This window comes from Eschrichtius robustus, chromosome 12 (assembly GCF_028021215.1).
Source record: "Eschrichtius robustus isolate mEscRob2 chromosome 12, mEscRob2.pri, whole genome shotgun sequence".
Taxonomy (NCBI): domain Eukaryota; kingdom Metazoa; phylum Chordata; class Mammalia; order Artiodactyla; family Eschrichtiidae; genus Eschrichtius; species Eschrichtius robustus.
In genome coordinates, this window is record NC_090835.1 from 63,681,842 (window position 1) to 63,709,683 (window position 27,842).

The 27,842-nt window shown below is 38.8% G+C and overlaps 1 protein-coding gene across 2 annotated transcripts in view; it reads right to left on the reverse strand.

The window, feature by feature from the left end:
- Positions 1-27,842, reverse strand: part of PRIM2 (DNA primase subunit 2) — a 282,564-nt gene that overhangs the window by 102,238 nt on the left and 152,484 nt on the right. For both annotated transcript variants that reach the window (XM_068557727.1, XM_068557728.1), the window contains exon 8: positions 10,522-10,589. In XM_068557727.1, coding sequence (XP_068413828.1) covers positions 10,522-10,589 — 68 coding nt within the window. The remainder of the gene's footprint in view (positions 1-10,521; positions 10,590-27,842) is intronic.

Sequence of the window (27,842 nt, forward strand, 5' to 3'; positions counted from 1 at the left end):
GCAACAGTCCAATGAACTGCAAGAGAGTTGAAAGTTGCACCTCATTTTTCTATAAAAAATATCTGTACCTCACAATTGTCAAAAATCATGGAATTGCACCCTTAAAATGAGTGCATTTCATTGTATGTAAATTATACCTCAATAAAATTGATTTAAAACGTAAAATATACACATGCATCCCTATAAGATAGTCACACTACAGTGCTACATAGATGTTTGCACCATACACACTTAAAGCCCCCAACAAAGATCTCTATTTTCATGAGTATGTTTTTTATACTCCTTTTACATTCTTAGCATATTCTGGGAGTATAATGACCCCTAAAAGTAGAGGCTGTTTTGACTTGGCTTTGACCCAGGATAGTCAAATGATTACAATAAAGAAATGTCGCCTGAGAGATTGGTACTGAAAAGTTGAGGGCGGGGTGTGCGTGAAATAAAGTTCTAACACACAGGAGAACTAAGACATTAAATTGATGGTCATCGTCTCATTTCCCCACAATGTACAGAGGGCAGGATGCTTCTGCGATACGCTATCACAGGTCTATGGCACCCGACGATGCCCCCTCACACTTGTTCCCTAATAACAGAGAGAACCAGGGACATGAAGGTGGGGGTTTGATGGAGGTTTTGAAGGGAGGGGAGAAGAAGGGGAGAGCTAATGAGGATTATTATTACAAGTCACATCCAGAGATCACGTCACACACTTTTCCTACACACTCTGTCACTCTTGCACAGCCATTAACAATGGCTCATCATGTTAAGGTCTTCGTTTTATAGATCAAAACAGCAAGGTTCATAATAGCTTTGGTTTTATTTTGTTTTTAAATACAGTCTTCAACATTTGGATAGGTCACTGGGGAGAAAGAAAGGGGGTCCTTCTGAGGTCACACAGAGAAACAGAAAGGACTCTCTTCGGTTAGCTCCTGATTCCAGGAGAAACAGTCCCAAGTCCCAAAACAAAAGGCAAAACCAGTGTTGAATTTCTACAATGTATAAAGAGTATTTCTTTACCAAAGCTTTTCGTTGGAAATGACAGAAAATTCACTAACATTTTGTCCAAACTATTATACCATCTCATCCAGTCTCAACATTTAGTAGCTTAAAAAACCTAAATGAGAGGTAAAATTTTAAAACCTAAAAGTGTTCTCTCCCAGCACTGGCTCATTCCGGAGTCTTCCTGAGGTCCAGCCCCTGTTACAGTAACAGGGAGAGAGGTAAACAGAAGGAAGGATGCCTTGCTCTCATGGAGCTTACACTGCAGACAAACACACACCAAAAAACAAATGAACACATAAAAATGACCATTTCAGCCAGTGACGCTGCTGTGAGAAAAACAGAGCAGGTGACAGCACAGAGGCCGTGGGGGTGAGTGTGAGCTGGGTGACCAGAAGCAGCCTTTTGTGAGGCTGAGAGGACACAGTTACATCATGTGACCAAGGTCCCCAGTGGCCTCCTGTGGACAGTATGTATGCCGTCCACCAAGGACCATGGCGGCTCAATTAAAAATGGGCTGTTTATTCCCTTTGTATCAATGTTATCTTTTTAGAACTACTTTCTAAACAGTAGTTACAAACAACTGAGAGGGCGCTACACCTTCAGTGAGTCTGGGCTGTCTGTCCGCAGCCCAATCTATCAATGTTTTGTTTTTACTGTGAATTGTGCCTGGTTGCCAGGGGGTCTTCTTAGGTTCACTAAACATTTAGACTCACAAGATTTCCACACGTGGCACCAGGTGGCTCAGAAAGACCCAGGACAGAACCCTAGCTCACCAGCTGGGCAGCGTGAGCACTAGACCTCCTGCAACACCTGCACAGGTGGGCGGCTCGGGGGCAAGGAGGGCACGCCCACACCCGGAAGCACGGGGCTGCTGTGGCTCAGGGACCTCAGACCCCTCAGTGGCCGCAGGCCCTTAGAACCACGTCCACAGCTACCTCAGACTTGGAACTCCAAATCCATTAATCTAGAAACCATTATTATACTTTAAAAAATATATGACTATGTAATCATATTTCAAATATGACAGAGAACCATGCTGTCCAATCCAATAACCATTAGCTACAACCAGCTACTTAAATTTAAATTAATTAAAATAAAATTACAACCTGCGCACTTCAGTCACACTAGCCATACTTCAAGCACTCAACAGCCATAAGTAGCTGCTGGCTGCTGGGTTGAGCGGCACAGGTACAGAACATTTCCATCACCACAGAAAGTTCCACTCACAGCACTACGCAAATTACTTTTTCGCTGCTAATATATCACAGTAACTACCACAATGCTTTCTCAGGCTTTTTAAGAAAATTGTTTCCCGTAGCATTGTCATCATTTTGTACCTTGTTAGTGCTTTATGCCTAACACAGTGTAAAATAACTAATTTTCTTTATTACTTAACTAGAGGACAATCAATATTTTAAAGAAACCCAAAGAGTGAAGAATAGGAAATTTGAAAACTACAGACAATGAAACTACTTGAAAAACATAAACAATCATAAACTTTGCTTTCCAGGAAGACTGACAGCATCCACAATCCATAAATCCCTAAGAAACCTTGGAGTCAGAGGGCCAACAGAAATCTGACATTTCTACTTGGGAACAAGCTGCAAGAACACTGTGACATGCAAGGCTGTGTGCCCACAGAATCATGTCCCTCTACTGTGATTTCCATGATGCTATGTGCCCCACAGAATCAGGTACCTCTACTATGCTAACAGCCATCATAATTTACTATAATTACTTTAAGATTCTCTCTTTTCTGAGCAACACTGAGTCCTATAAGAGCAGAAATAAACATGTATCCCTAGAACCTAACACCATGCCTGGCACCAAGTAGTTCCCGTAATATGTGTTAAATTAATAATAAATAAAACAAACACTTAGAATAAAGGTTTGTGACCATGTATTTACCTCCACAAGTCACAGCCACTACGTACAACCTCATTACAGAGTCTACTATTTACAAAGGTATCTATTTGCCTTGGCAAGATGGCCAGTTGAAGAGCCAGGAAAGACTTTCCTATCTTCTTTCTATATCACTGAAAAGAAAATCAGTACTTTATATTTCTGTAAAAATCATTGTTAACCCTTTTTCAACTTTAAAACATGTTAAGCTAACAAAGTGACCTAACTACAAACCCCAGGGAAATTTAGTATTGTATATAAATTAAGAGTGGTGGTTTACCTGTAAAACTGATGAAAAGTGATGTTAAAAGCTGTTTTCAACCTCCCAAGAGAAAACCCTCACATTAATAGGCAGATCAATGGCCCTCCAAAGATGTTCACTCATAAATATGTTAGGTTATGTGGGAAAAAGGACTCTGCAGATGTAATTAAGATTAAGGACCTTGAGATGGGGCAATTATCCTGGGTATACATGTGGGCAATGTAACTACATGAGACTGTAAAAGCAGAAAGCTTTCTCAGGGTGGAGGCAGAGATGCAGTCGCAAAAGTCAGTTCTGACACATGAGAAGGACTGATGCACTGCTGCCGGCTTGGACAGGGGACCACACGCAAGGACCAGAAAGAGGCCTCTCAGGGGCTCAGGGAAAGCAGAGGAAGGAATGTGGGCCCCTGGCTGACAGCCTGCCAGGAAATGGGGATCTCAGTCCTGCCACCACAAGGAACTGCAGTCAGCCAGCAACATGCATAAGCTTTAGCAGCACACTCTGCTCCAGAGCTTCCAGCAACAGCCACAGCCCTGTTGGCATCTTGATTTTAGCTGCGGGAGGCCCATGTGGGATTTCTGACCTACAGGACTGTATGATAAAAATGAGTGCTGCTTTAATCCATTCAATTTGTGGTAATTTGTTATGGCTACAACAAAATTTTCTAATCTAGACACACTAATAAGGTTTAAAATTCAGCATCCTGAATTCTGTCTTCTTCAAGTCACTGGTTCACTTGCTAAGGATGTGGCCACTTCCTTGCCTCTCTTGTCCCTGTAAAGCTATAAGCCACCTAGGCTGCTGCTGCTCTCTGTCCTATCTCCGTCTCCTGGAAAACATCTCCGCTGCCATCCCTCTTCATGCAGTCATCACAGCATATCTTCTCCCCAGTGGACCTCATCTGGCCACAAAGAAGCTGCTAACACTCTGTAATTGTTCTTCACAGCTTTATTCAACCAAAAAAAGCCTGAATACCCAGTAAAATGGGAATGGTTAAGATAGATATATCTATCCTCAATTGAATACTGTAAGTCACTTAAAAATGCAGCCATGAAAAGTAATCTTCTACTTTACTACATAGGTATGACATACTAAGTGGAAAAAAAAATTTTTTTAGTTTAACCATTTAAATTATTGTTACATAAAAATATATAGAGATTACAACAAAAGCCTAGCAGTGGTTATATTAGTGAAGCAGGATTTGTTTCTTCTATTTTTCCAAATTTTATATAGTATGACTATAAATTTTATCAAAAAACATTAAATGACATAAAATTTGTAACATAAGCCACATACACCTCTCTCCTTCCTCTGCTTGATTAAGCTGCAGCAACTATTCCAATACAGCCACGCATGTGTGTGTGTGTGTGTGTGTGTGTGTGTGTGTGTGTGCGCGCGCGTATAGATTGCTCTTCTTTCCCTGTTAGCATATAAACATCTTGAGCTGAGGGACCACATCTCTTAGCATCTTTGTACACAGAGTATCCATTATAGTGCCCTTAACACAATGGGAGGATTTTAATAAAATGCTCACTTTTGACAAGTACATCTCTAAAAAGGCATAAATATTTTCAATACAAACGTGAAAAAAAAATAACTCAAAGACCATAAATAATAGGAAAGAACACATTCTTTCTAATTTATTAATATCTTACAAGGCACCTGAAACATCTTCACAATAATCACTGAGCTAAAAGCTTATGTTGCTGCATGTAGAAAAGGAAATAAATATAGTCAAGTTAATGCCAGAGCTTAGAAACAGGTGATGAGGAAGAGCTGACGAACAGCTGGAGCCCGTGGACCACGTTAATGAGGCTCTCACTTCAGCCCTCACCTGGTGGGCATCCTGATCTACCAAACCTTTCCCTAACACATGAATGCCCAACAATTTTCTGATTTCAAAATGAGAACTAATTCAAAAATAAAACACTGGGAACTGTACCACCATGGATACTGGGAAAAGCTTTCTTACAGAGATTGCATTTCTGATATAAAATCTGTGTCGGCATATTCTTCGGAGGAATGAATAGAAATGTGTACATATCAACCAAATGTACTGCATTAGGAAAAAAAATTTACAAAATAATTGTTGGTAATAATACCAACTGAAGGAAAAAAAATAATACCAACTGAAGGAAGATGCTTTCATTATTTTAAATGATTTTCAAATAAAGGTCAATATAAACATCTGCTTAGAAATTCAGGATGCATTACAATTTAATCCATGTGATACAGTTCAAGTATTTACTACAGGTAATGCTTCTCTTTGCTAGCTTCTCTTATCTTTACTTGATTTCTGTTTTATTCTTAGGTTGAAATATGCTAATAAAATTAGGAAAAATAGTGTAACAAATACATGGTTTTGAAATTATTCTTTAATTTTTAATTAAAGAGTTGGGAAATCATTAAATTTATTGGCAAAATATTAAATGAGAACAATATTCACTTCATATCTTGAGGTGGAGAGGTGAAGGAGGAAGACACACTGTGGGGAAAGGCATTATTTTTAAGGGAAAAAAAAATCATATCCAAGTAATCACATGTAGATTGTGGGCTACAACTTTTCTTCTGCAGTCTCACCTATTTACACCTAGCATTTGCAAATGATACAATAAATAAAAATAACAATCTTTAACATAAACACCCTTGGTAGTCTAATACATTTTTATAAATATTATCCCATAGGTACCAACATTAGGGTAGCAAAGACACTTATACACAATAAACTTCTACACTTACAGGAACATATCCCAAGGCCTTTATATATCTCCAAATTAGAAAATCAGTACATGATATAATTCACCCTAGAAAATGCAGTGACGTGTGAGGATGTGTAAGGTCACCTTGAGATGTGGACTCATTAGATGATGTATATAATGATATGTGACTTGAGGAGAGCAGAAATTATGATTTACACAAATTCTCTCTGGCATTTCGGAATTTAACACGAACTTCCTGAGGCTCCATCACTAAACTTTAAAATAGGGATAATGACAAACAACCGTCTACCATCCTCACTGGGGTGTTCTGAGTATGAACTAAAAAGCCAGTTTGGACAGTACTTTGTAAACTAGCCAGTTTGATTTCTGGGTCCCATGTCCTCCTCCCTCTTCTAATTACTTGCCCCTTCAATTATTTCCTCTTATTCCCATAAACCTCGTTTCTCCCTGACCGATAAACATTGCTCATCTTTCCAGCCTTCGGGGAAAAATCAAACACTTGCTTCAACCATGACACTCATGGGTACAGTCCCCTTTCCTCCTCGCTCTGCCAAGAGCAGTCTACGCTCCCCGTATGCCCACAGCCTCGTTCCTCATTTCCTCCTCGACCCCCACCACAAGGATAGACTTGCATCTGTACCACTGCAAGGCGGGGTCTGAGCCACCCGTGGCTCCCATGCACCTAATCCAACTGACGTGAGGAGATTCTGACCTGACTTCCCTACGCATTTAAGTGTTCACCTTTCTGAAAGCTTTCCTTTAGCATTGTTGATGTCACCACACCTTGCTGTGCTCCTGTTTCACTCGAGATTCCTCCCTGGTGTCTTTACTGGCTTCCCTTTTAACTGAGTTAATCTCCTCCCTCCATCACTGCCCATCACAGGTCACTTAAACACTCACTTCTATGGGTTCTGTTCAGGGCCACTTCCCCTTTTCTTATCACTCTATATTCTCTCCCTGAGTGATCTCAACCATCCCCCTGATTTTAACCACCCCTATATAGTGGAGATTAGCAAATGTCTCTCTATAAACCTCGCTCTCAAACTCCGGGTCTATATTCAGCTACTTACTAAACACCCCCCATATGCTCCACCGGCATCTCAACTTTAAAATGTATGAACCCACTGAACCTACGATCCCAGCAGTCCAATTCACCCCCTTGTCCTCCTTTACTCTCCTTCACAGTCACTGACAACATCCTCCCCCAAGTGAGATCAAAGTTCAGTCCAATCTGAGCAGCCACTGTGAGCCACCACTGTGCTAGGGGGTGTGGAATCCAAACAACCACTTCATGGCCTCATCACTTAAGGAAATGTACTTTGTGTTTAATTCCATTCAAAAGGTTTACAAATGTTGTAATGTGTTTAAGTGCCTATCTCTCAAATGAAATCAAAACGGTAAATTCCTTAAGAACAGAAATTGTCTTTCTTTTTTTTAATCCCCGGCACATAATAGGTGCTCAGTTACTGATGGATGCTACTAACGAATAGCTTGCATTTCCATAAGAGATTGAAGCAAAACGCCTTCTGTGGTTAATTTAACTTTTAACTATATAACTAGGTTCAACTAAGAAAATCTGGACACATCACTTCTACATTCTCAGAATGATATATATTGTTAAGCAATATACTAAATTATTAGGTTGGCAGAGTGTTATACTAATTCTCTTTGAATGTCTAAGTCCTGTAAAATGACTTGGGAATTTCTCTGTATTGCTCCTTCAATTTTTGCGGATATTGGTATCTCCCAAATTAGTTTTATTGACAAACTTAATTAAAACACTACTCATCATTCCTCTTTGATCATTAGAGGCACTAAACAAAATCAGACCTAATAATGATTTCAGTTTCAACCTCCTAATGTCCACCCCCTCTTGTAGGTTATATTTAAACTATACAGTTCATGCAAATCAACGATGATTATTTTTTCCTAACAAGATTATCATTAGCATCTTTCAAGCCAAACAGTATTCTTTCCTATTTTGACCTAAGCAAAAGGAAGGTAAAAGAAAAACATTACATTTAGACAGCCAAGAGACAATTCAATACACTTGAAAGGCTTTCCACAAGGTTACCTTGTGTAACAGGAAGTGTCCAACTATGCACATCAGCTGCCACCCTACATACAGATGTCTCTGACATGGTAATAAAACAAGAAACCATTTGGTTTAATAATAATAATAAAAGAAGCAACATCAGTTGGTGCATATTACATGTAGCATCTAGCCCTGGTTGCTTAGCAAACAGCCACAAGTGACTTCCACAGAGAATGAAAGCCCTAAATGAACGTACAGTTTGTGCAAGTTTCAAGGACTCAAGAAGACTTGTCAGTAGTTAATCTAAACTCTAGTTGACAATGACCACACTGGGGTGGAGGAAAGAGAATCCATCATTATCTCACAGAATCAAGCACTGACTAGATGTAAGATCCAGCCCTTTAGGTCTATGTCTTCTGACTCAATGGTTTTATAGGGAAAAGAACTGTAACAATATGATTATTACAAATTATAAAAACTTTATGCAGAAAAAAACCAACAAAATATCACTGGTATAACACGTATTCATTCATTCAACAAAACACATAATGAAGACCTATCATGAAAAGCACTTTGCAGCTCTGGAGCAGCTCATACTATAATGGAGAAATCAGGCAAGGAAACAAGCGATTACAGTATCATAGGTTCTGTAACATGGGGAGCCATGCAGTATTACGGGAACACAAATAAACACCTGAGAGGGAGACGGGGCGAGGAAGGGAGGGTGAGAACCAAGTGGTCAGGGAGAGCTCATCAGAGGAGCGAACAAGAACAAGCAACATTAGTCAAGTCACAGAGGTGGAGGAAGGGGAAAAGAGCATTCCGGGAAATTATCTGCAAGGGCACTGAGGAGAGCAAGGGCATGTCACACTGGAGGAGCTTCAGGGCACCTGCTGGCAGGAGAAGTCAGGGCGTCAGTACTGACAGAAAGTCCAAAGAGCCAGGCCAGCTCCTTCCAAAAGGACCTCATCTGCCAGGCTGAGAAGTTCTCACTTCATTCCGGGGGAAATTCAGGAGACAGAATGCTTTTAAACCGAGGAATAATATAATCACTGCAGCAGTGATGTGAAATAGAAAGGGCAAATTGGGCAAAGATAAGAGACCACCAGGGGGAGATGCTCAGGCTGGGACTGGGAGGAGAGGCGGGCAGGGGAGTGACTCACTAACACAGAGCTCTCAGAAATTTAACAACTCTGTACAGTATTCATGCTACTCAGTCCCTCGTGAAGTGTTAGTCTGGACCCCACCCTGCACAACTGGAGAGGAGGACAGGAGAGGAGGAAAAGAGGGAGCACGGAGGCAGGGGAGGAGGAAAATGAAGAACACTGAAAGACACTGGAAATTAACGTCCATGCCAATTTCTGAAGGAGCAGTAGCATTCTAGGTTTCAAAAGAATAAAAACAAACCATAGAGGAAAACACTAAAAGTGCTTGGCTGCATAAAACTTGAAAATGTAGGTATGTTGGATAATGCAACATAATAAAAAACTTTCAGAAAAAAAAAAAAAACGATTGTAACAAATATAACAAAGAGTCACTATCCTTTATATCTAAAGTACATAAGATCAAATAATCAAAAGATGCTATCAATAAATGGGCAAAGATACAGATAGTTAATCCCACCTCAAAAAAAAATGGATAACAAAATGATTTAAAATCATTCTTAATAATAATCAGTGCAAAGTACATGATACCAACAGTATCTTTATGGTAAACCTATTAAATTAGCAACTGTTTTAGCTGCCCCCTCTTGTTCAGGGTACAGCAACATGGGGGATCTTGTATGAAAATACAAGTAGAATAAGGTTTTTGAAAAAGAAATAAATATACTTAAATCTTTAAGAGGGTTCATATGCTTTCACAAATTCCACTTCTGAAAACCCATGCTAAGGAAACAATCAAAAATACAGATAAAGATTTACACACCGCATTTTTTACACTAGTGAAAAGAGTGGAAAATGGTCTAAATGCTCCCCAAAGAATGATAAATATACTATAGGACACCCATACAAGAAAATATCATATAATCATGAAAAACTATGTTTGTGGAGAGATTTTAGTAACAGGAAAAAATGAAAAAAATAGTGAATTATATAAAAGTATAATTACAACACTGAGTTTTAAAACAGCACAGAGGAAAGCAGTATTATTTCTGAGTAGTGATGATAGGTTTTTCCCCCTCCTTTCCTGTATTTTCTAAGTTTGTGTTTTAAATAATGAGGATAAATTATTTTTGTATTTAGAAAACAAATATAACTTATTTCAACTACCCCCAACAAAATATGTGCAGGTTCCCATAGTTTGTCTTAGCCTCGCAGTTAAGCAAAAAGCTCATTCCTTTGAGATCTTTCTGAACTCAGTCATCACAACTCATTTTATAGAATTAAAAGAACTTTCTATAGTACCCTGAAGTCAAGGGTAACAAGCGCATTGCACTAAGAACTTCAACTTAAATCAGAGAATTACAGAAAAAAGAAAGAGAAAAAAGAAAGCCTTTGTAAAGTTTTTAGACATCAAAGAGGCTTTAACCATGTTGGTGTACTTTACCCACTGTAATGCAGGTGGATTTACAAGTTTGACAGGCTGGGCCTTTGTGTTACCTCAGGTGGTTGAGCAGAGGCTGGAGTCTCTCATCCGACTGCACAGCGGGCAACGACCTGGCTGTTAACTGAAAGCAGAGAAGGGGGTGAGTAACCACAGCAAAGGCCTCAGACTGAACTCATCTGAACTACATGCAAAATGGGGACCTGGAGAGCGGAAGGAGATGGGGGGTTCCTAAAATGTAAGGACACTTCTTTTTTTTTGTTTTTTTTAACATCTTTATTGGAGTATAATTGCTTTTAAATGTTGTGTTAGTTTCTGCTGTATAATAAAGTGAATCAGCTATACATATACATATATCCCCATATCCCCTCCCTCTTGTATCTCCCTCCCACCCTCCCTATCCCACCCCTCTAGGTGGTCACAAAGCACCGAGCTGAGCTGATCTCCCTGTGCTATGCGGCTGCTTCCCACTAGCTATCTATTTTACATTTGGTAGTGTATATATGTCAATGGCCCTCCCTCACTTGGTCCCAGCTTACCCTTCCCCCTCCCCGTGTCCTCAAGTCCATTCTCTGCGTCTGTGTCTTTATTCCTATCCTGCCCCTAGGTTCATCAGAACCAGTTTTTTTTGTAGATTCCATATACATGTGTTAGCATACGGTATTTGTTTTTCTCTTTCTGACTTACTTCACTCTGTATGACAGACACTAGGTCCAGCCACCTCACTACAAATAACTCAATTTTGTTTCTCTTTATGGCTGAGTAATATTCCATTGTATATATGTGCCACATCTTATCCATTCATCTGTTGATGGACACATAGGTTGCTTCCATGTTCTGGCTATTGTAAATAGTGCTGCAGTGAACATTGTGGTACATGTCTCTTTTTGAATTATGGTTTTCTCAGGGTATATGCCCAGTAGTGGGATTGCTGGGTCATATGGTAGTTCCATTTTTAGTTTTTTAAGGAACCTCCATACTCTTCTCCATAGTGGCTGTATCAATTTACATTCCCACCAACAGTGCAAGAGACTTCCCTTTTCTCCACACCCTCTCCAGCATTTATTGTTTGTAGACTTTTTGATGATGGCCATTCTGACTGGTGTGAGGTGATACCTCATTGTAGTTTTATTTGCATTTCTCTAATGATTAGTGATGTTGAGCATCCTTTCATGTGTTTGTTGGCAATCTGTATATCTTCTTTGGAGAAATGTCTATTTAGGTCTTCTGCTCATTTTTGGATTGGGTTGTTTGTTTTTTTGATATTGAGCTGCATGAGCTACCTGTATATTTTGGAGATTAATCCTTTGTCAGTTGCTTCATTTGCAAATATTTTCTCCCATTCTGAGGGTTATCTTTTCTTCTTCTTTATGGTTTCCTTTGCTGTGCAAAAGCTTTTAAGTTTCATTAGGTCCCATTTGTTTATTTTTGTTTTTACTTCCATTTCTCTAGGAGGTGGGTCAAAAAGGATCTTGCTGTGATTTATGTCATAGAGTGTTCTGCCTATGTTTTCCTCTAAGAGTTTGATAGTGTCTGGCCTTACATTTAGGTCTTTAATCCATTTTGAGTTTATTTTTGTGTATGGTGTTAGGGAGTGTTCTAAATGCATTCTTTTACATGTAGCTGTCTAGTTTTCCCAGCACCACTAATTGAAGGGGCTGTCTCTTCTCCATTGTATATTCTTTTCCTCCTTTATCAAATATAAAGTGACCATATGTGTGTGGGTTTATCTCAGGGCTTTCTATCCTGTTCCATTGATCTATATTTCTGTTTTTGTGCCAGTACCATACTGTCTTCATTACTGTAGCTTTGTAGTACAGTCTGAAGTCAGGGAGCCTGATTGCTCCACCTCTGTTTTTCTTTCTCAAGATTGCTTTGGCTATTCCAGGTCTTTTGTGTTTCCATACAAATTGTGCAATTTTTTGTTTTACTTCTGTGAAAAATGCCAGTGGTAGTTTGATAGGGATTGCACTGAATCTGTAGACTGCTTTGGGTAGGACAGTTATTTTCACAATGTTGATTCTTCCAATCCAAGAACATGGTATATCTCTCCATCTGTTTGTATCATCTTTAATTTCTTTCATCAGTGTCTTATAGTTTTCTGCATACAGGTCTTTTGTCTCCTTAGGTAGGTTTATTCCTAGGTATTTTATTCTTTTTGTTGAAATGGTAAATGGGAATGTTTCCTTAATTTCTCTTTCAGATTTTTCATCACTAGTGTATAGGAATGCAAGAGATTTCTGTGCATTCATTTTGTACCCTGCTACTTTATCAAATTCATTGATTAGCTCTAGTAGGTTTCTGGTAGCATCTTTAGGATTCTCTATGCATAGTATCATGTCATCTGCAAACAGTGACAGTATTACTTCTTCTTTTCCGATTTGGATTCCTTTTATTTCTTTGTCTTCTCTGATTGATGTGGCTAACACTTCCAAAACTATGTTGAATAACAGTGGTGAGAGTGGGCAACCTTGTCGTTTCCTGATCTTAATGGAAATGGTTTCAATTTTTCACCATTGAGAACGATGTTGGCTGTGGGTTTGTCTTATATGGCCTTTGTTATGTTGAGGTAAGTTCCCTCTATGACTACTTTCTGGAGGGTTTCTATCACAAATGGGTGTTGAATTTTGTCAAAAGCCTTTTCTGCATCTCCTGAGATGATCATATGGTTTTTATCCTTCAATTTGTTAGTATGGTGTATCACATTGATTGATTTGCGTATATTGAGGAATCCTTGCATTCCTGGGATAAACCCCACTTGATCATGGTGTATGATCCTTTTACTGTGCTGATGGATTTTGTTTGCCAGTATTCTGTTGAGGATTTTTGCATCTATGTTCATCAGTGATATTGGCCTGTAGTTTTCTTTCTTTGTGACATCTTTGTCTGGTTTTGGTATCAGGGTGATGGTGGCCTCGTAGAATGAGTTTGCTATATTTTGGAAGAGTTTGAGAAGGATAGGTGTTAGCTCTTCTCTAAATGTTTAATAGAATTCGCCTGTGAAGCCATCTGGCCCTGGGCTTTTGTTTATTGGAAGATTTTTTTTATTATTAATTAATTTATTTATTTTTGGCTGTGTTGGGTCTTCGTTTCTGTGCGAGGGCTTTCTCTAGTTGCGGCGAGCGGGGGCCGCTCTTCATCGTGGTGCGTGGACCTCTTACTGTCGCGGCCTCTCGTTGCAGAGCACAGGCTCCAGACACGCAGGCTCAGTAATTGTGGCTCACGGGCCTAGTTGCTCCGCGGCATGTGGGATCTTCCCAGACCAGGGCTCGAACCCGTGTCCCCTGCATTGGCAGGCAGATTCTCAACCACTGTGCCACCAGGGAAGCCCCTATTGGAAGATTTTTAATCACAGTTTCAATTTCAGTGCTTGTGATTGGTCTGTTTATATTTTCTATTTCTCCCTGGTTCAGTCTCGGAAGGTTGTGCTTTTCTAAGAATTTTTCCATTTCTCCCAGGTTGTCCATTTTAATGGCATACAGTAGTTTGTAGTAGTCTCTCATGATCCTTTGTATTTCTGCAGTGTCAGTTATTACTTCTCCTTTTTCATTTCTAATTCTGTTGATTTGAGTCTTCTCCCTTTTTTTCTTGAAGAGTCTGGCTAATGGTTTATCAATATTGTTTATCTTCTCAAAAAACTAGCTTTTAGTTATATTGATCTTTGCTATTGTTTCCTTCATTTCTTTTTCATTTATTTCTGACCTGATTTTTATGATTTCTTTCCTTCTGCTAACTTTGGTTTTTGTTCTTCTTTCTCTAACTGCTTTAGGTGTAAGGTTAGGTTGTTTACTTGAGATAGGATTGTATTGCTATAAACTTCCCTCTTAGAACTGCTTTTGCTGCATCCCACTGGTTGTGGGTTATCGTGTTTTCATTGTCATTTGTTTCTAGGTATTTTTTGATTTCCTCAGTGATCTCTTGGTTATTTGGTAGTGTATTGTTTAGCCTCCATGTGTGTGTATTTTTTACAGATCTTTTCCTGTAATTGATAACTAGTCTCATAGCATTGTGGTTGGAGAAGATACTTGATACAATTTCAATTTTCTTAAATTTACCAAGGCTTGATTTGTGACCCAAGATATGATCTATCCTGGAGAATGTTCCATGAGCACTTGAGAAGAAAGTATATTCTGTTGTTTTTGGATGGAATGTCCTATAAATATTAATTAAGTCCATCTTGTTTAATGTATCATTTAAAGCTTGTGTCTCCTTATTTAGTTTCATTTTGGATGATCTGTCATTGGTGAAACTGGGGTGTTAAAGTCCCCTACTATGATTGTGTTACTGTCAATTTCCCCTTTTATGGCTGTTAGCATTTGCCTTATGTATTGAGGAGGTGCTCCTACGTTGGGTGCATAAATATTTACAATTGTTTTATCTTCTTCTTGGATTGATCCCTTGATCATTATATAGTGTCCTTCTTTGTATCTTGTAATAGTCTTTATTTTAAAGTCTATTTTGTCTGATATAAGAATCACTACTCCAGCCTTCTTTTGATTTCCATTTGCATGGAATATCTTTTTCCATCCCCTTACTTTCAGTCTGTATGTGTCCCTAGGTCTGAAGTGGGTCTCTTATAGACAGCATATATATGGGTCTTCTTTTTGTATCCATTCAGCCAGTCTATGTCTTTTGGCTGGAGCATTTAATCCATTTACATTTAAGGTAATTATCGATATGTATGTTCCTATTACCATTTTCTTAATTGTTTTGGGTTTGTTATTAAAGTCTTTTCCTTCTCTTGTGTTTCCTGCCTAGAGAAGTTCCTTTAGCATTTGCTGTAAAGCTGGTTTGGTGGTGCTGAATTCTCTTAACTTTTGCTTGTCTGTAAAGGTTTTAATTTCTCTGTCGAATCTGAATGAGATCCTTTCTGATATACTTTAGTGCAATAATATTAAAATCATTATCTCTGTGTTTCTCTATATTTCTCTCTGTTCTTGAGAAAGCCCTCTCATGCTATAAGAATTTGAAACAAAGAAATTAAAAATATTCAGTCAAAGTAATTAGATACCTTGAAGTCACCTAAATAAAACACCAAAACAAATGTAAAAGATAGATTTCTTCTGGATTCAAGTATATCAAATACATAATTCTTGTATTCTACTAATAAATCATTTGATAATTCACAAAAGAGAACCTACCTAAGACTAAAAAGAAACTGAAGGATATCCTTTGGTTTTATATAGGATATCCTGTCTAATTATTTTGTTAATTAAAAGTAATTCATCAATTAATTATTTCAAACTTAATTTTCAATGTTATGCAAATACAACTAGCACTTTAAAAACATCTAAATACTATATTTGTGAAAAAATGTTGACCAAAATGCCAACTATGAAGTCATTTTTATTAAATCATATCTAGTAATAACAGAGAAACATTCCCAATTTTGTGAGTCAATATATGTGAACAGTTATTAATTTAAAATACAATAAAGTGAGACAGTCTGCTGCAATTTTAGTGCAACCAAAAGATTCTCAGTATCCCTAAGAAATGTTAAGTCTAGTATTTCATGACATATAATATGTTATAAAGGTTTTATAAACAACACACTTTACTACACCCTATATCTGCTAATGTCAAATCCCTTTACAAAATATCATTTTCATTGTTCAAGAGGTTTCATGGCTCAGAAACAGAGCTATGCTCTAAAAAGATTAAAATAACTTATCTAGATATTTCAAAAGTCAATTTTCTGAAAATGGAGCAGACAGACTAGGAGTTGCTTCTGTCAATCTGTGTAGCATGATTTCTGATCAACCCATGTTTTCTGAATGAAAGCAAGCAAACAGAAACACCAGCAAAATATTCCTAAACGTCTCTTCATTCCACATAGGAAATATATCTCAATCGTACGCCTATCTCCATCTGAGCCTGCTTTCCCTTTATCCTGAGCTGTGGATATAGCATCTTCACACACTATGTTTCTCCCTCCCTTCTTGTCTTTCTACACCAAGGCCAGAGTGAAATTTTCAAAATGAAAGTTACCCACTCCCCAAATTAAAACCACTTAAAATTCCCTCAGGCTCTCAGGCTAACATCATCACACCAATTCTTTCATCAGACAGCTTCTTAAAATCCTCCTCTTGGGCCAAATTTCTGAAACATGGTGCAGAACGACAGCTCAGCCATCTCCAACAGACACGGTGGCAGCAGAACAGGTAGAAATGGGCCACTACCCCAGTTTCTGGAACATATATGCTCAACGATTTGATTCTCTCCCCACCCCTTCCCAACCCCCACACCTTATGTTCAAGTTTGAATCACTGAGAAAAATAATTCCTAAATGCTCTGTGTAAAATTATCTCAAGGAAGATTTTTGAGATTTCCAAAGGTTCTGCTTTCAACTTGTAAAACAATCAGCATTTTCAAAAAGAGCACACATCTCTTCATGTTAAGGAGATGAGATAATCAAGCTATTACAAAGCTCTTTAAAGTGGCAAAGCTGTCTACTGACCTTTTGCTGACAGAATATAAACTTCATTTTAGGGACTGTAGCCTCTATCATTTCTTCTGGAATTTCTCTCTGAGCCCAAGTAGCTACTATTATATCCACTGGGCTATGAGGGGCCAAAAACTTGCAACTGTGTAATTCCATTAATTGATGAAAAAAAATTATATCTGAGTTCATTTGTGTCGTATCTTAGATTCCACATATAACTATATTCAATATTCTATGATAAACCATAATGGAAAAAAATATTTTAAAAAAGAATGTATGTATATATAACTGAATCACTCTGCTATACAGCAGAAATTAACACATTGTAAATCAAATAGACTTCAGTAAAAAAATTGATAACCATAAAAATATATATCTATATACTTTTCATAGCTAAAGCTTTTTAAATTCCTGCTTTGAGCAAAACTAAATCTAAATCAAAACTAATAAATCACAACTGTCAGCCTTCCAAGAAAGCAATACACAATCATAACAAGATTTTCAGCATTAAGGACTTTCCTCTACAACCTGAAATGAGTATTTGTCTAGTTTAAATAGACTTTGGTTTCCAGATATGTCTTAGTTGTTTGTTTGTTTTGATAGAAAATACAACAATGTCCTTGACACACAAATCACCAACAATGAAAGAGAAAGAAGATCTATCAGAGTTTACGTCTGCAAAGCCTAAATGGGGTGTATGAGTTAAGGCTGTTTCATGGTAACATTAATAAAAGTTGGCATAACATGTACCTTATTTCTTATTGTTGAGAGGTCAGAGGTGAGCTCTTAAGATGTCTTTTCATTATTAACAATATATCTAGCACACTGAATTAAGCAATGCAAGGTTTGTGCTGTTTTTCAGCGTTATAAACTACTCATTCTTAAATAAATCTCATTTCAAAGATTACTATCATTGAGTAAATCTTGCATTTTGCCATATATTTGTGCACAAAAAATAATAATGCATTTTTCCAACTAATAATTCTTTTAATGACATTAAATACCACACAGATGAGGGGCTTCCCTGGTGGCGCAGTGGTTAAGAGTCCGCCTGCCAATGCCGGGGACACAGGTTTGATCCCTGGTCCGGGAGGATCCCACATGCCACGGAGCAGCTAGGCCTGTGCTCCACAACTACTGAGCCTGCGCTCTAGAGCCCGTGAGCCACAACTATTGAGCACACGTGCCACAACTACTGAAGCCCGCGCGCCTAGGGCCCGTGCTCCACAACAAAAGCCACTGGAATGAGAAGGCCGCGCACCCAAAGAAGAGTAGCCCTCGCTTGCTGCAACTAGAGAAAGCCCGCGCAGCAATGAAGACCCAATGCAGCCAAAAATAAATAAATAAAATAAATAAATAAATAAATAAATAAAATACCACACAGATGCAAAGGCACAAAAAGTAAAAGCGAGTCTGGAGGTGTCTGGCCCACCTCGTAGTTCCCTCCTGAGGAAGCAGCATCCTCAGGCCTGAGCACAAGCTACTGCACACAGAGCCCACGTGAGACTAGGACCCATGGGACAGCTATCTGCCACTGCACAAGCCACACAGAAACCAGTCGGAGGCGGGTAAAGAAACGTCCTGTGTCGTTTATATAACAATGTTGAAACTAAAGTGCTGGCGTAAACGCTTTTTGAGATATTACTGCTAACTATTACAGTTTCTGGTGGATAAGTTACTTTGAAAAGGAGTCCAAAATATTTGTCTCGAAACACTCCTACCCCAAAAAGGACATAAAGTTTTGAAAACGAAACCCAAATAGCAATTAGAAGATTAATCTACTCAAGAATGGAAAAGCCTGGCTGTAGAGCATGCTGGGCTCTGAGATGTTTTCAAGAGTAAGGCAAACACAGAAAACAAAGTCTAGATGTCCTGCTGAAATCAGATCAGCATGGAAAAAATAACCTTCAGAATTATGATCCTGGAGGTCAGTACAAGGGCGTTTGTTACATTATTTTGCATACATTTGTGTGTGAAGTATAGTTCAGGGGAGGGAGGGAAGGAGGGCTGAGGGATTTTTTCAAAGGGAGAGGAATGGCTTGGAGGAGGGCCACCCAGGGACCCAAGATCCAGAACGAGGCAGCAGCAAAAGAAAGGAAATAAGGAGGAATCCTCCACATAACTTCATGCCCACAACAGAAGGAGTGACAGAGGACACCCAGTGGGCAGACTGTTCTATTAATTGCAATACAGTGGCCACAGGAAGAGGAGGATCCAGAGAGGAAAGAAAATTCCTAGTTTTAGGCATGCTGAATTTGAGGTGCCTTTGAATATCCAAGAGGCAACTAAACATATACGGATTTAGAGCCCAGGAGAGAGTATGGAGCTGAGGATGTAGATTTAGGCGTGATCAGCAAGCAAGCAGCGGATACACCATGGAAGGGCTGGGTTTCCCAGGGAATGTGCATAAGGCAGGGATGTCACTGGCAGTGCTGCTTCGAGCTCAGGGTTCAAGCCCCACCCAGGGGAGAACAGGACCCATGGCAACGTCTGCCCTGGAGACCAGCCGGGTGTGTGCTTCCCCGTTGGGAGAGAGAAATGAGGAATTCTGCCAAGTGACCTAAAAGTTTTATAATACTGATTTTATGCAATTACAGGTTTGTGGGGGCGGGAAGAGAGGGAGGAAGAGAGAAGGGTGAGGAAGGGAGAAAATGAGAATACAACCAGCAGCTCCTCTAATTTAACTCTTTTCTCGCACACTTGGAACAACATTGAAAAAAACGTTCCCTGAGGAAAGCACTCTGTCACCAGTTGTGAGGCTGACTGTTGCTCTTAAAATCCTAAAGGAGAGTCTGCTGCCAGCCAGTGGCGACTGTCAAGTCAAATTTGTGAACAGGGCCTATAGAAAGAAAAAATTTTTCATGATTTCCCTCTTCAGAAGATGGGCATGAAGGGAGGGAACGAGAATACACAAGGAGTTAATAAGCACGTAAGGAACACACTAAACGGCTTTTAAAGAGTCAGCAGACCTGTGGAAAACAAGGGTGATGCAATCAGTTGAAAATGAAGAACAAGAGAGTGGCTTCATTTGAAAATAATAAATCCCTTCTCTCTGAACTGCTCACCCAACACCGGCTAAATTAAAACACATAAAAATGACAGGAAAACAATGCTCACTTCGAAAATATTGCTCCATTTTGTTCTCTGGTGTTTTCACCCTCTACCACTCACTTCAGCTTCCTTACAAACCCAGGAGGAATGACCACGTGCACTCCTATCAAAGCCGTGCCTTAAAAGAAATCCGAGATAGGTGATCAGCACAAGGCAGACCCTTTTTTTCATATAATCTTCTTCCACTCAAAGCAGAATAGACTCTTCCGGTGATATTAGGGCAGGGCATTCATATACATTCACAAAGACTCCAAAATTAGGTAGTTTTTGTTCTGGTTTGGGTTTTTTTTTCCTTTTTATTTTTAACAGACTTTATTTTTTGGAGCAGTTTTAGGTTCACAGCAAAACTGAGAGGAAGGTACAAGGTTTCCCATACACCCTCTGCCCCCCACATGCATAGCCTCCCCATTACCCCCATGAAATTGGTACGTTTATTACAACTGATGAACCTATACTGACATATCATTAGCACCCAAAGTCCAGAGTTTACCTAGGGTTACAGAGGGTTCACTTTTGCTATTGTACATTCTATGGGTTTGGACAAACACATCATGACATTTACCCACCGCTGTAGTATCACAGAGAACAGTCTCACTGCCCTAAAATCTCTGTGTTCCACCCAGTCATCCTTTCCTCCCCCCTAATTTATGGTAACCACTGATCTTTTTACTGTCTCCATAGTTCTGCCTTTTCTAGAATGTCACGGAGTTGGAATCATACAGGATGTAGCCTTTTTAGACTGGCTTCTTTCACTCAGTAATGAACACTGAAGCTTCCTCCATGTTTTTCATGGCTTGATAGCTCATTTCATCTGGATGTACCAGTTTTTTTTCCGTTCACCACCTGAAGGACATCTTGGTTGCTTCCCAGTTTTAGCAATTATGATTAAAGCTGCTAAAAACATCTATGTGCAGGTTTTTGTGTGGCCGACAAGTTTCTGATAGGTGTGTTTTTAAATGAAAAACGTAGGGAATGCTTTTCAAAATGTCTTTACGTTCTCCTCACTTCATACAGGAGCTGAGATGGCTCCTCCTGCACTTCCTAACTGCCAGGGAGTATCAACTTAACATCAAGCACACCAACCCTTTTCTACTAAAGTGAAGATGCACAATTTATGCTTATGCATATATTCGTTTTTTTAATACATCTTTACTGGAGTATAATTGCTTCACAATACTGTGTTAGTTTCTGTTGTACAACAAAGTGAATCAGTCGTATACATACATATATCCCCATATCCCCTTCCTCTTGAGCCTCCCTCCCACCCTCCCTATCCCACCCCTCTAGGTGGTCACAAAGCACTGAGCTGATCTCCCTGTGCTATGCGGCTGCTTCTCACTAGCTAGCTATTTTACATTTGGCAGCGTATATATGTCAATGCTACTCTCACTTCGCCCCAGCTTCCCTCTCCCCGCCCCGTGTCCTCAAGTCCATTCTCTATGTCTACATCTTTATTCCTGCCCTGCCACTAGGTTCATCAGTACCACTTTTTTTTTTAGATTCCATATATATGCGTTAGCATGCATATATTCTAAGAGACACACAATTTATAGGTCAAGAAAATAACCTTTGAAAGCAAAAGGCAACAACTTATTTTAACCAAGACCTCACAGTAACAAAAAGATACAGTTCTATAGAGAACAGGATGTTCCACAGAATGCTCTCTTTTATTACTGGGACCGGCAGATGTCAAGTAAAATTAACTTTTACAAGCAGCTGCTCTTTTAACTTCATTGATTTTAACAACAGAAAATCCTGAGTCTTTCTGAACTGCATTTTCTTATAAGAGCAATGGATCTCAATTACAAATCCCGAACAGTGAGAATCCACGTTCTATTCCTCCTGCTCTTGGAACCCAATTTGTTCCTTGGTTTCATGTTCAGATGCCTACAGCACTTTCTGGTTTTCCTCGGGCTCAGACACATCATTTCACTGGATCGTCACAACAGAGCTGGTTTCATCGTGCAATGCTTTGGCACATGGACCTTTCTCTACCAGCTGCCCACAAACATGATTTCTAGTACGTGGGCTCTAAACACCAGCCAACAACCTTGTCAAGTAAAATGCATACGTTCCACTTGAGCTCTAAACATGCCCAAGTAGTTTAATTAACAAAGAATATTAAGCAATGCAGAGTTAACAAGGTATTTCCAGTTCAGGGGTCTGGATGATACAAAGAACTGAGAGAGTAAACCTGGGAACAGTGCAAGCAGACATCCCAGGGCTGATTTCTGATCATGAAACCTATGGTGTGAAAAGAAGCTTGTTATTCAAAGGCTAAGCTAAGCACCTTAACGATGCTCTACATCATTTAAAAATGCAAAACAATTACTTGAGCAAGGGAAAAAAGGAATGAAGAGATACGCGGTGCTAAATGTACACGCATCGCTGAATTTTCTCCCTTAGAGTTAAACACCCATAAAATCATTTTACTTCTAGAATACTCTGATAATTTGAGTACCAAGTTCTTAAACTACTATAGTAAGCAGCTTCACAATGAGACTTCTCACAAGCAAAACCAAGATGTTTTATTTTTCACGTTGGCACCCAAGAGATTGAATTGTCGATCTTCTGTCCTCTTAAAGGACCGCTCTTTTGTGTGGGAATGAGAGTGGCAGCAACACGGCCTGCATTCCTCGTGTTTTTACTAAATGCAGAGCATTCTGCTAGGAGTTCTACACAGACTCCAATTCTACAACATTCTCTAAAAGGGTTATTACCCCTGTGGCACATCAGGGGCTTCAAGAACTATTCAGCCAAAGGCACCAGGGAATCAGTGACCTTTATGCCTTAATATTTTAGTCTCTTGTATTTATCTTAAAAATTTACCCCACATTTATACTTGATTCCAGAACATGTCCTTCTTAGTTTTACTATAAAAATAATGTTTATTTTACCACTGAGTAAACAGCACCATTGTGCTATACACACTTTCTATATGCCCAAAGATGTATAATCCCATAGATTTCGCCATCTTATAGCTTTAGAAAACACATGACCACACTTTTACTCCTTATAGCCCCCCTGAAAGCAGTCTCTGCTGGTACATTTGGGATGGGGGGATTGGCTGAGATGATTCTGGCTCCTGCTACATTTCACTGGCCAAGTCCTGTGTCACTTCATGTAACTATCACAATTATAGAGGGATAGACCGGACATCTGTTTCCGCCATATATCTTTACGTGCAAAGACTCTAAACATCATTTAAATTCCTAGATTTTCCATCCATTTAATAAATCTGTGAGGCAATAACTGAAGTTCTAATGTTCCTTATTCATTATTACCATATTTTCATTCATCATTTTTGTCTCCCAAAACATCTCTACCACATTTACCTAAATTTACATTTGTCAACTTATTTAATGTAAGAAGTATACTTATCTGGGTTTTCCAGAATGAAACTATTCCTTTTCTGTTTGTTGTATTTAATCCTTTGACATTAATTTATTAAATAATCTGAAATTAATGTCAAAGGATCCACAATTATATTTAACTACCAGGTGAAGAGACACACAGAAGATATGTATGAGTAAGTACTTTCATTTTCCTATGACAACTCTTCTTCCCTTGATTTGGTCTTTCATGAGCACTTGGACATGGAGACAGGGCCCGGAGGAGTGGAGCGACGGGGGTGGACAAGGATTGTCATTACAGCCTCAGTGACAGGGACTGTTGTGTGACAGAACACAGTCCCTGTGCAGGCACTTGATGACCCGGAGGGCCTGAGGTGATTAAAAACAACTCTACTTCTACCCACAGCTGAACTTCCATGTATGTTTCTAGGATGGCAGCCCAGACGGCTCACAGCATACCTCCAAATGAGAATGTTAACAGGCGCTGCAGAAAGCATTCACTACTGAGCACTAGAGCTGCCTCTCCTTGCTTCTGTGACCTACTCCTCTCAGCCAGCTCAGAGCACCTTGACTCCTTACTTGATCAAAAGACCCTGCTTTTGTAGATGCAGTAAATGTTTCCAGTTCAGTGCAAACAGCCCAGCGTGCCTCCAAATCTCACTCTCAGTTTATTTCCATAACCTGAAATAATCAAATTTTGCACTATTGTTGGCTTCATTCAATTCAGTTGAAATTTAAGCTATTTTCTCTACCCATGAATCAGTCTTACAGTTTTCCTTTAAAAATAAGTAGGACTATTACAGAATTTTGTTCCTCTACTTAACGAATTTAAGAATTTAAATTTAAATTAAAAGAACTTAAGAATTTCTACACTTAAGCCCTTCTGAAAGGAGTTTCTTAAAATATTTGACCAGCTTTCAATAATGCACAGACAAGAAGGTTTTGCCTTGCCCTATGATTATAAAATTTCTTATCACTATATTTAAAACAAATCAGAACAGAAAACATTTTCTTCCATTACTAGGACATAAACACGAATAACCACCACTCATTATTAGAAGGCAATAGAGAAGTATAATGTCTTTACTGTGATAAGGACATTTAAACAATGCCAACTGGACTTTCCACCTCAGCACTCCACCATCAGATAAGATGATTTTCAAAATAATTCACTGTAAATTTGGAGACCAAACTCACTACAACTGAAGAAGTATGAAGGAAAATGAAGTAAATATATTTTGAAATGTTTCAACCAACACAACAGAGTACCCCAAATCCTCTTCTTTTCTTTCTTCCTTTTATTTTTTTTTTCAAAATTAAGAATTATCACAAGTAGCAACCCGGATGCTTGATGTCTTCTCATTTCTAAACTCAGATGTTTCAAATCCCCTTAAGAACACCAACCCAAACCCCTAAATTTAATTTATTAATAGAAAAGTATAAAGCCATTCATAGTTAATTTAGATCACCAGTAAATGAAAATTGCAAGCAAAACTCCATTTTCCTAAGAAAGGTCAAAATTTTTTTACTCCTTATTTCCTTCCTAGGCTATGACCTTTTCTATTATTTTAAAAATTGGAGACAATAAGTAGATTCTGTGGTAAAGAAGAAATGCTGGTCTGAAAATTGAAAGAATCCTTCCCTGCTTGTTTAGCTGGAGAAGGTTTTTAAAAATAATGTGGCTATCATAACAAGCGCCTACTGTTCTGACAGGGAAAAATTATGAGCTGCCGTTTGAGTGACAGACACTCCCCTGCAAGCTGTCTAGGGTGTGGATTCCAGACCACGGTGACATACCTACTGTGATTACGTGCACCTTAATCTAGCCCAAAGCACCAAGGAATGAAATCAAGAGGGGGGTAAAGTAAGCATGTTTAAAGATACATCTCCTTAGAGTAATCATTTTAGCACAGCGTATTTGTAAAACATCCTTTGACATCAGAACAGCTAGTTGAGACTTTTAAAAGACCGTGACATACATTTGACCGACAGCTTTCCAATGACATTATTTCATACTTTCTGGCACGAACAGGTTGATAGTGTTTGATGGATAACCAGACAAGCAAAGGACAAGTCTGAGCAACAGCCATCCTTTATATCTGACATCTTCACGCTTTACTACATATCTTAGGAAAGGGGAAAGGGAACAAAAACCTGTAGGCAATGTTAGTTCCAAAATATCTCACTACATGACTTCCCTGGTGGTGGAGTGGTTAAGAATCCACCTGCCAATGCAGGGGACATGGGTTCGAGCCCTGGTTCGGGAAGATCCCACATGCCGCGGAGCAACTAAGCCCATGTGCCACAACTACTGAGCCTGCATGCCTAAAGCCCGTGCTCCGCAACAAGAGAAGCCACTGCAATGAGAAGCCCGCACACCGCAATAAAGAGTAGCCCCTGCTCGCCACAACTAGAGAAAGTCCGCACACAGCAACAAAGACCCAACGCAGCCAAAAAAAAAACAAAAAAACAAAAATTCACTACACACAGAAAGGCCCAAATCAAAGTCAGTATTATCTTGAAGCAGTCAATGCTTAAGTAAAAACTCATTTTGTTGCAATTAAAGAGTCAACAACAGTTATACAATTGGGGTGAGAGAGAGATTTGCATCTTACATTTCTTAGTTAAAGTTTACTTTCTCCAATAAAATGTTCTGAATGAATAGCCACAAGATCCCCTAGACAAAGCACAGTTCACCAAATGCAAAGCTTGGTATTTTTCTGTTCTGCTATTTGTGCCTGGCTTACATTTCCCCCTCAGTTTGTTCATTTTAATCGAATGTTCATGAATGCCAGCATAAGCTATAATCAGTCCTACTAAGATGCTTCAATAGTGTTGGCACGTGTACTACCACACAGCTGACAAATTTAAAAGTCAATGACTGAAAAACACATATATTTGTCTTAAATCTCCATTGAGTTTAATTTTTTTAAGTGATATTAACATTACGTAAAAGTCCTCAGCAGACTTTTTTCATTAAAGATACATCATCATAAAATTATGGGCAATGAAGGACTTAAGACAACTGGACATCTGCAACAGTAGACTGAATTTTCACCAACTTTCTAGCTAGAAATCAACGGTAGGGCTGTTGGCCTCTATGCCAGGAGAGAACCGAGATGCTTGTCACTAATACAGCAGGGGCAAATCTAGAAGGAAGGGTCAGAGTTCAGTTTTGCCCGTGTTAAGTTTGAACTGCCTGTTAGACATCCAGGTAGAGCTACCTGGACTTAGGAAATAAAGCTGCAGAACTAGTCAGCCATTCTCAGAACATTCTGTAGATTGTGTTTTAACAAAATTTCTACCCTGAAAACTATAGCAATCAATGTCTTGCAATTTTAGTGTTCCTTTTTATTATCAGCTACAATTAACAGATATAAGTGTCGCTTGCTACAAGACCACCAAGGTCTAAGATCCCTTAATACAACTGAAGCCTTGCAAGAAGCTCTGAAGTCACCCAACAATTCTCAGAATACTGAACCATCATTTCTGTAGGTATGCACTGACAGGATGGTAGCTACCAGCCACATGTCGTATTAAGTCCTTGAAATGTGGCCAGTCCAAATTGAGATGTGCTGTAAAACATATACCAAATCTTTAAAAACTAAAAGAATGTAAAATAGCTCATTAAAAATTCTGTATATTGGTAACATGTTGAAATGATAATATTTTGTACATATTGGTTCAATAAAAGACAGTAAAATTAATTTCATTCTTTTAAAACCTTTTTAGTGTGGATTCCAGAAATTTTTAAATTACATACGTGGATCACATTTTATTTCTCCTGGACAGAGGATTTCTGAACCAAAGGTGAATATGACTTCTTTCTGGTACCAACACAAGCAGTAATAACATGCTATTTAAATAATTTAAATCTTGGAGCATGAAGAAGAGTTAACTGAAAATCACTAGTGTCACATGCAATCATTAGAAACAGAAAATCATCCATCTTACATCTGTGGTCGCAAAAACACATTTTGTGCATGCCCCAATAGGAGATAAATCAGAACTATAACCCCCCCCCCCCCACAAAAAAAAGGTAAAGAGAAATGTGTCTCTTTAATGAAAACAACAGCAACTTCTCCCAAATATTTATCTAAAATCATAAAATTACATATTGAAAATATTTTTTCAAGCAGGAAGGTTATAGAGAAAATATGTCCCTTAATACACTGAGAAATACTTTATCAGATGCAGCATGAATTAATGAATTTATTTTCCAAGTTTTAAATTATATATTATAGAGGTGATTTCCCTCACCTCACATATGCAGAATAACCGAGAACCTCAGGGCTTAAAAGATAACTTACTCTAATTCATCTTAATTTGTGGATAATCTATTCTTTTGCTCCAAAAGTTTTTAGGTTTCTTTGGCAACGATATTCTTAAATTTCACTAATCTACCAAGATGTGGGTTTTTCTTATCTTTCCTCCTTGGTATTCTATTAGTCCTTTCAATCTGAAGTCTTTG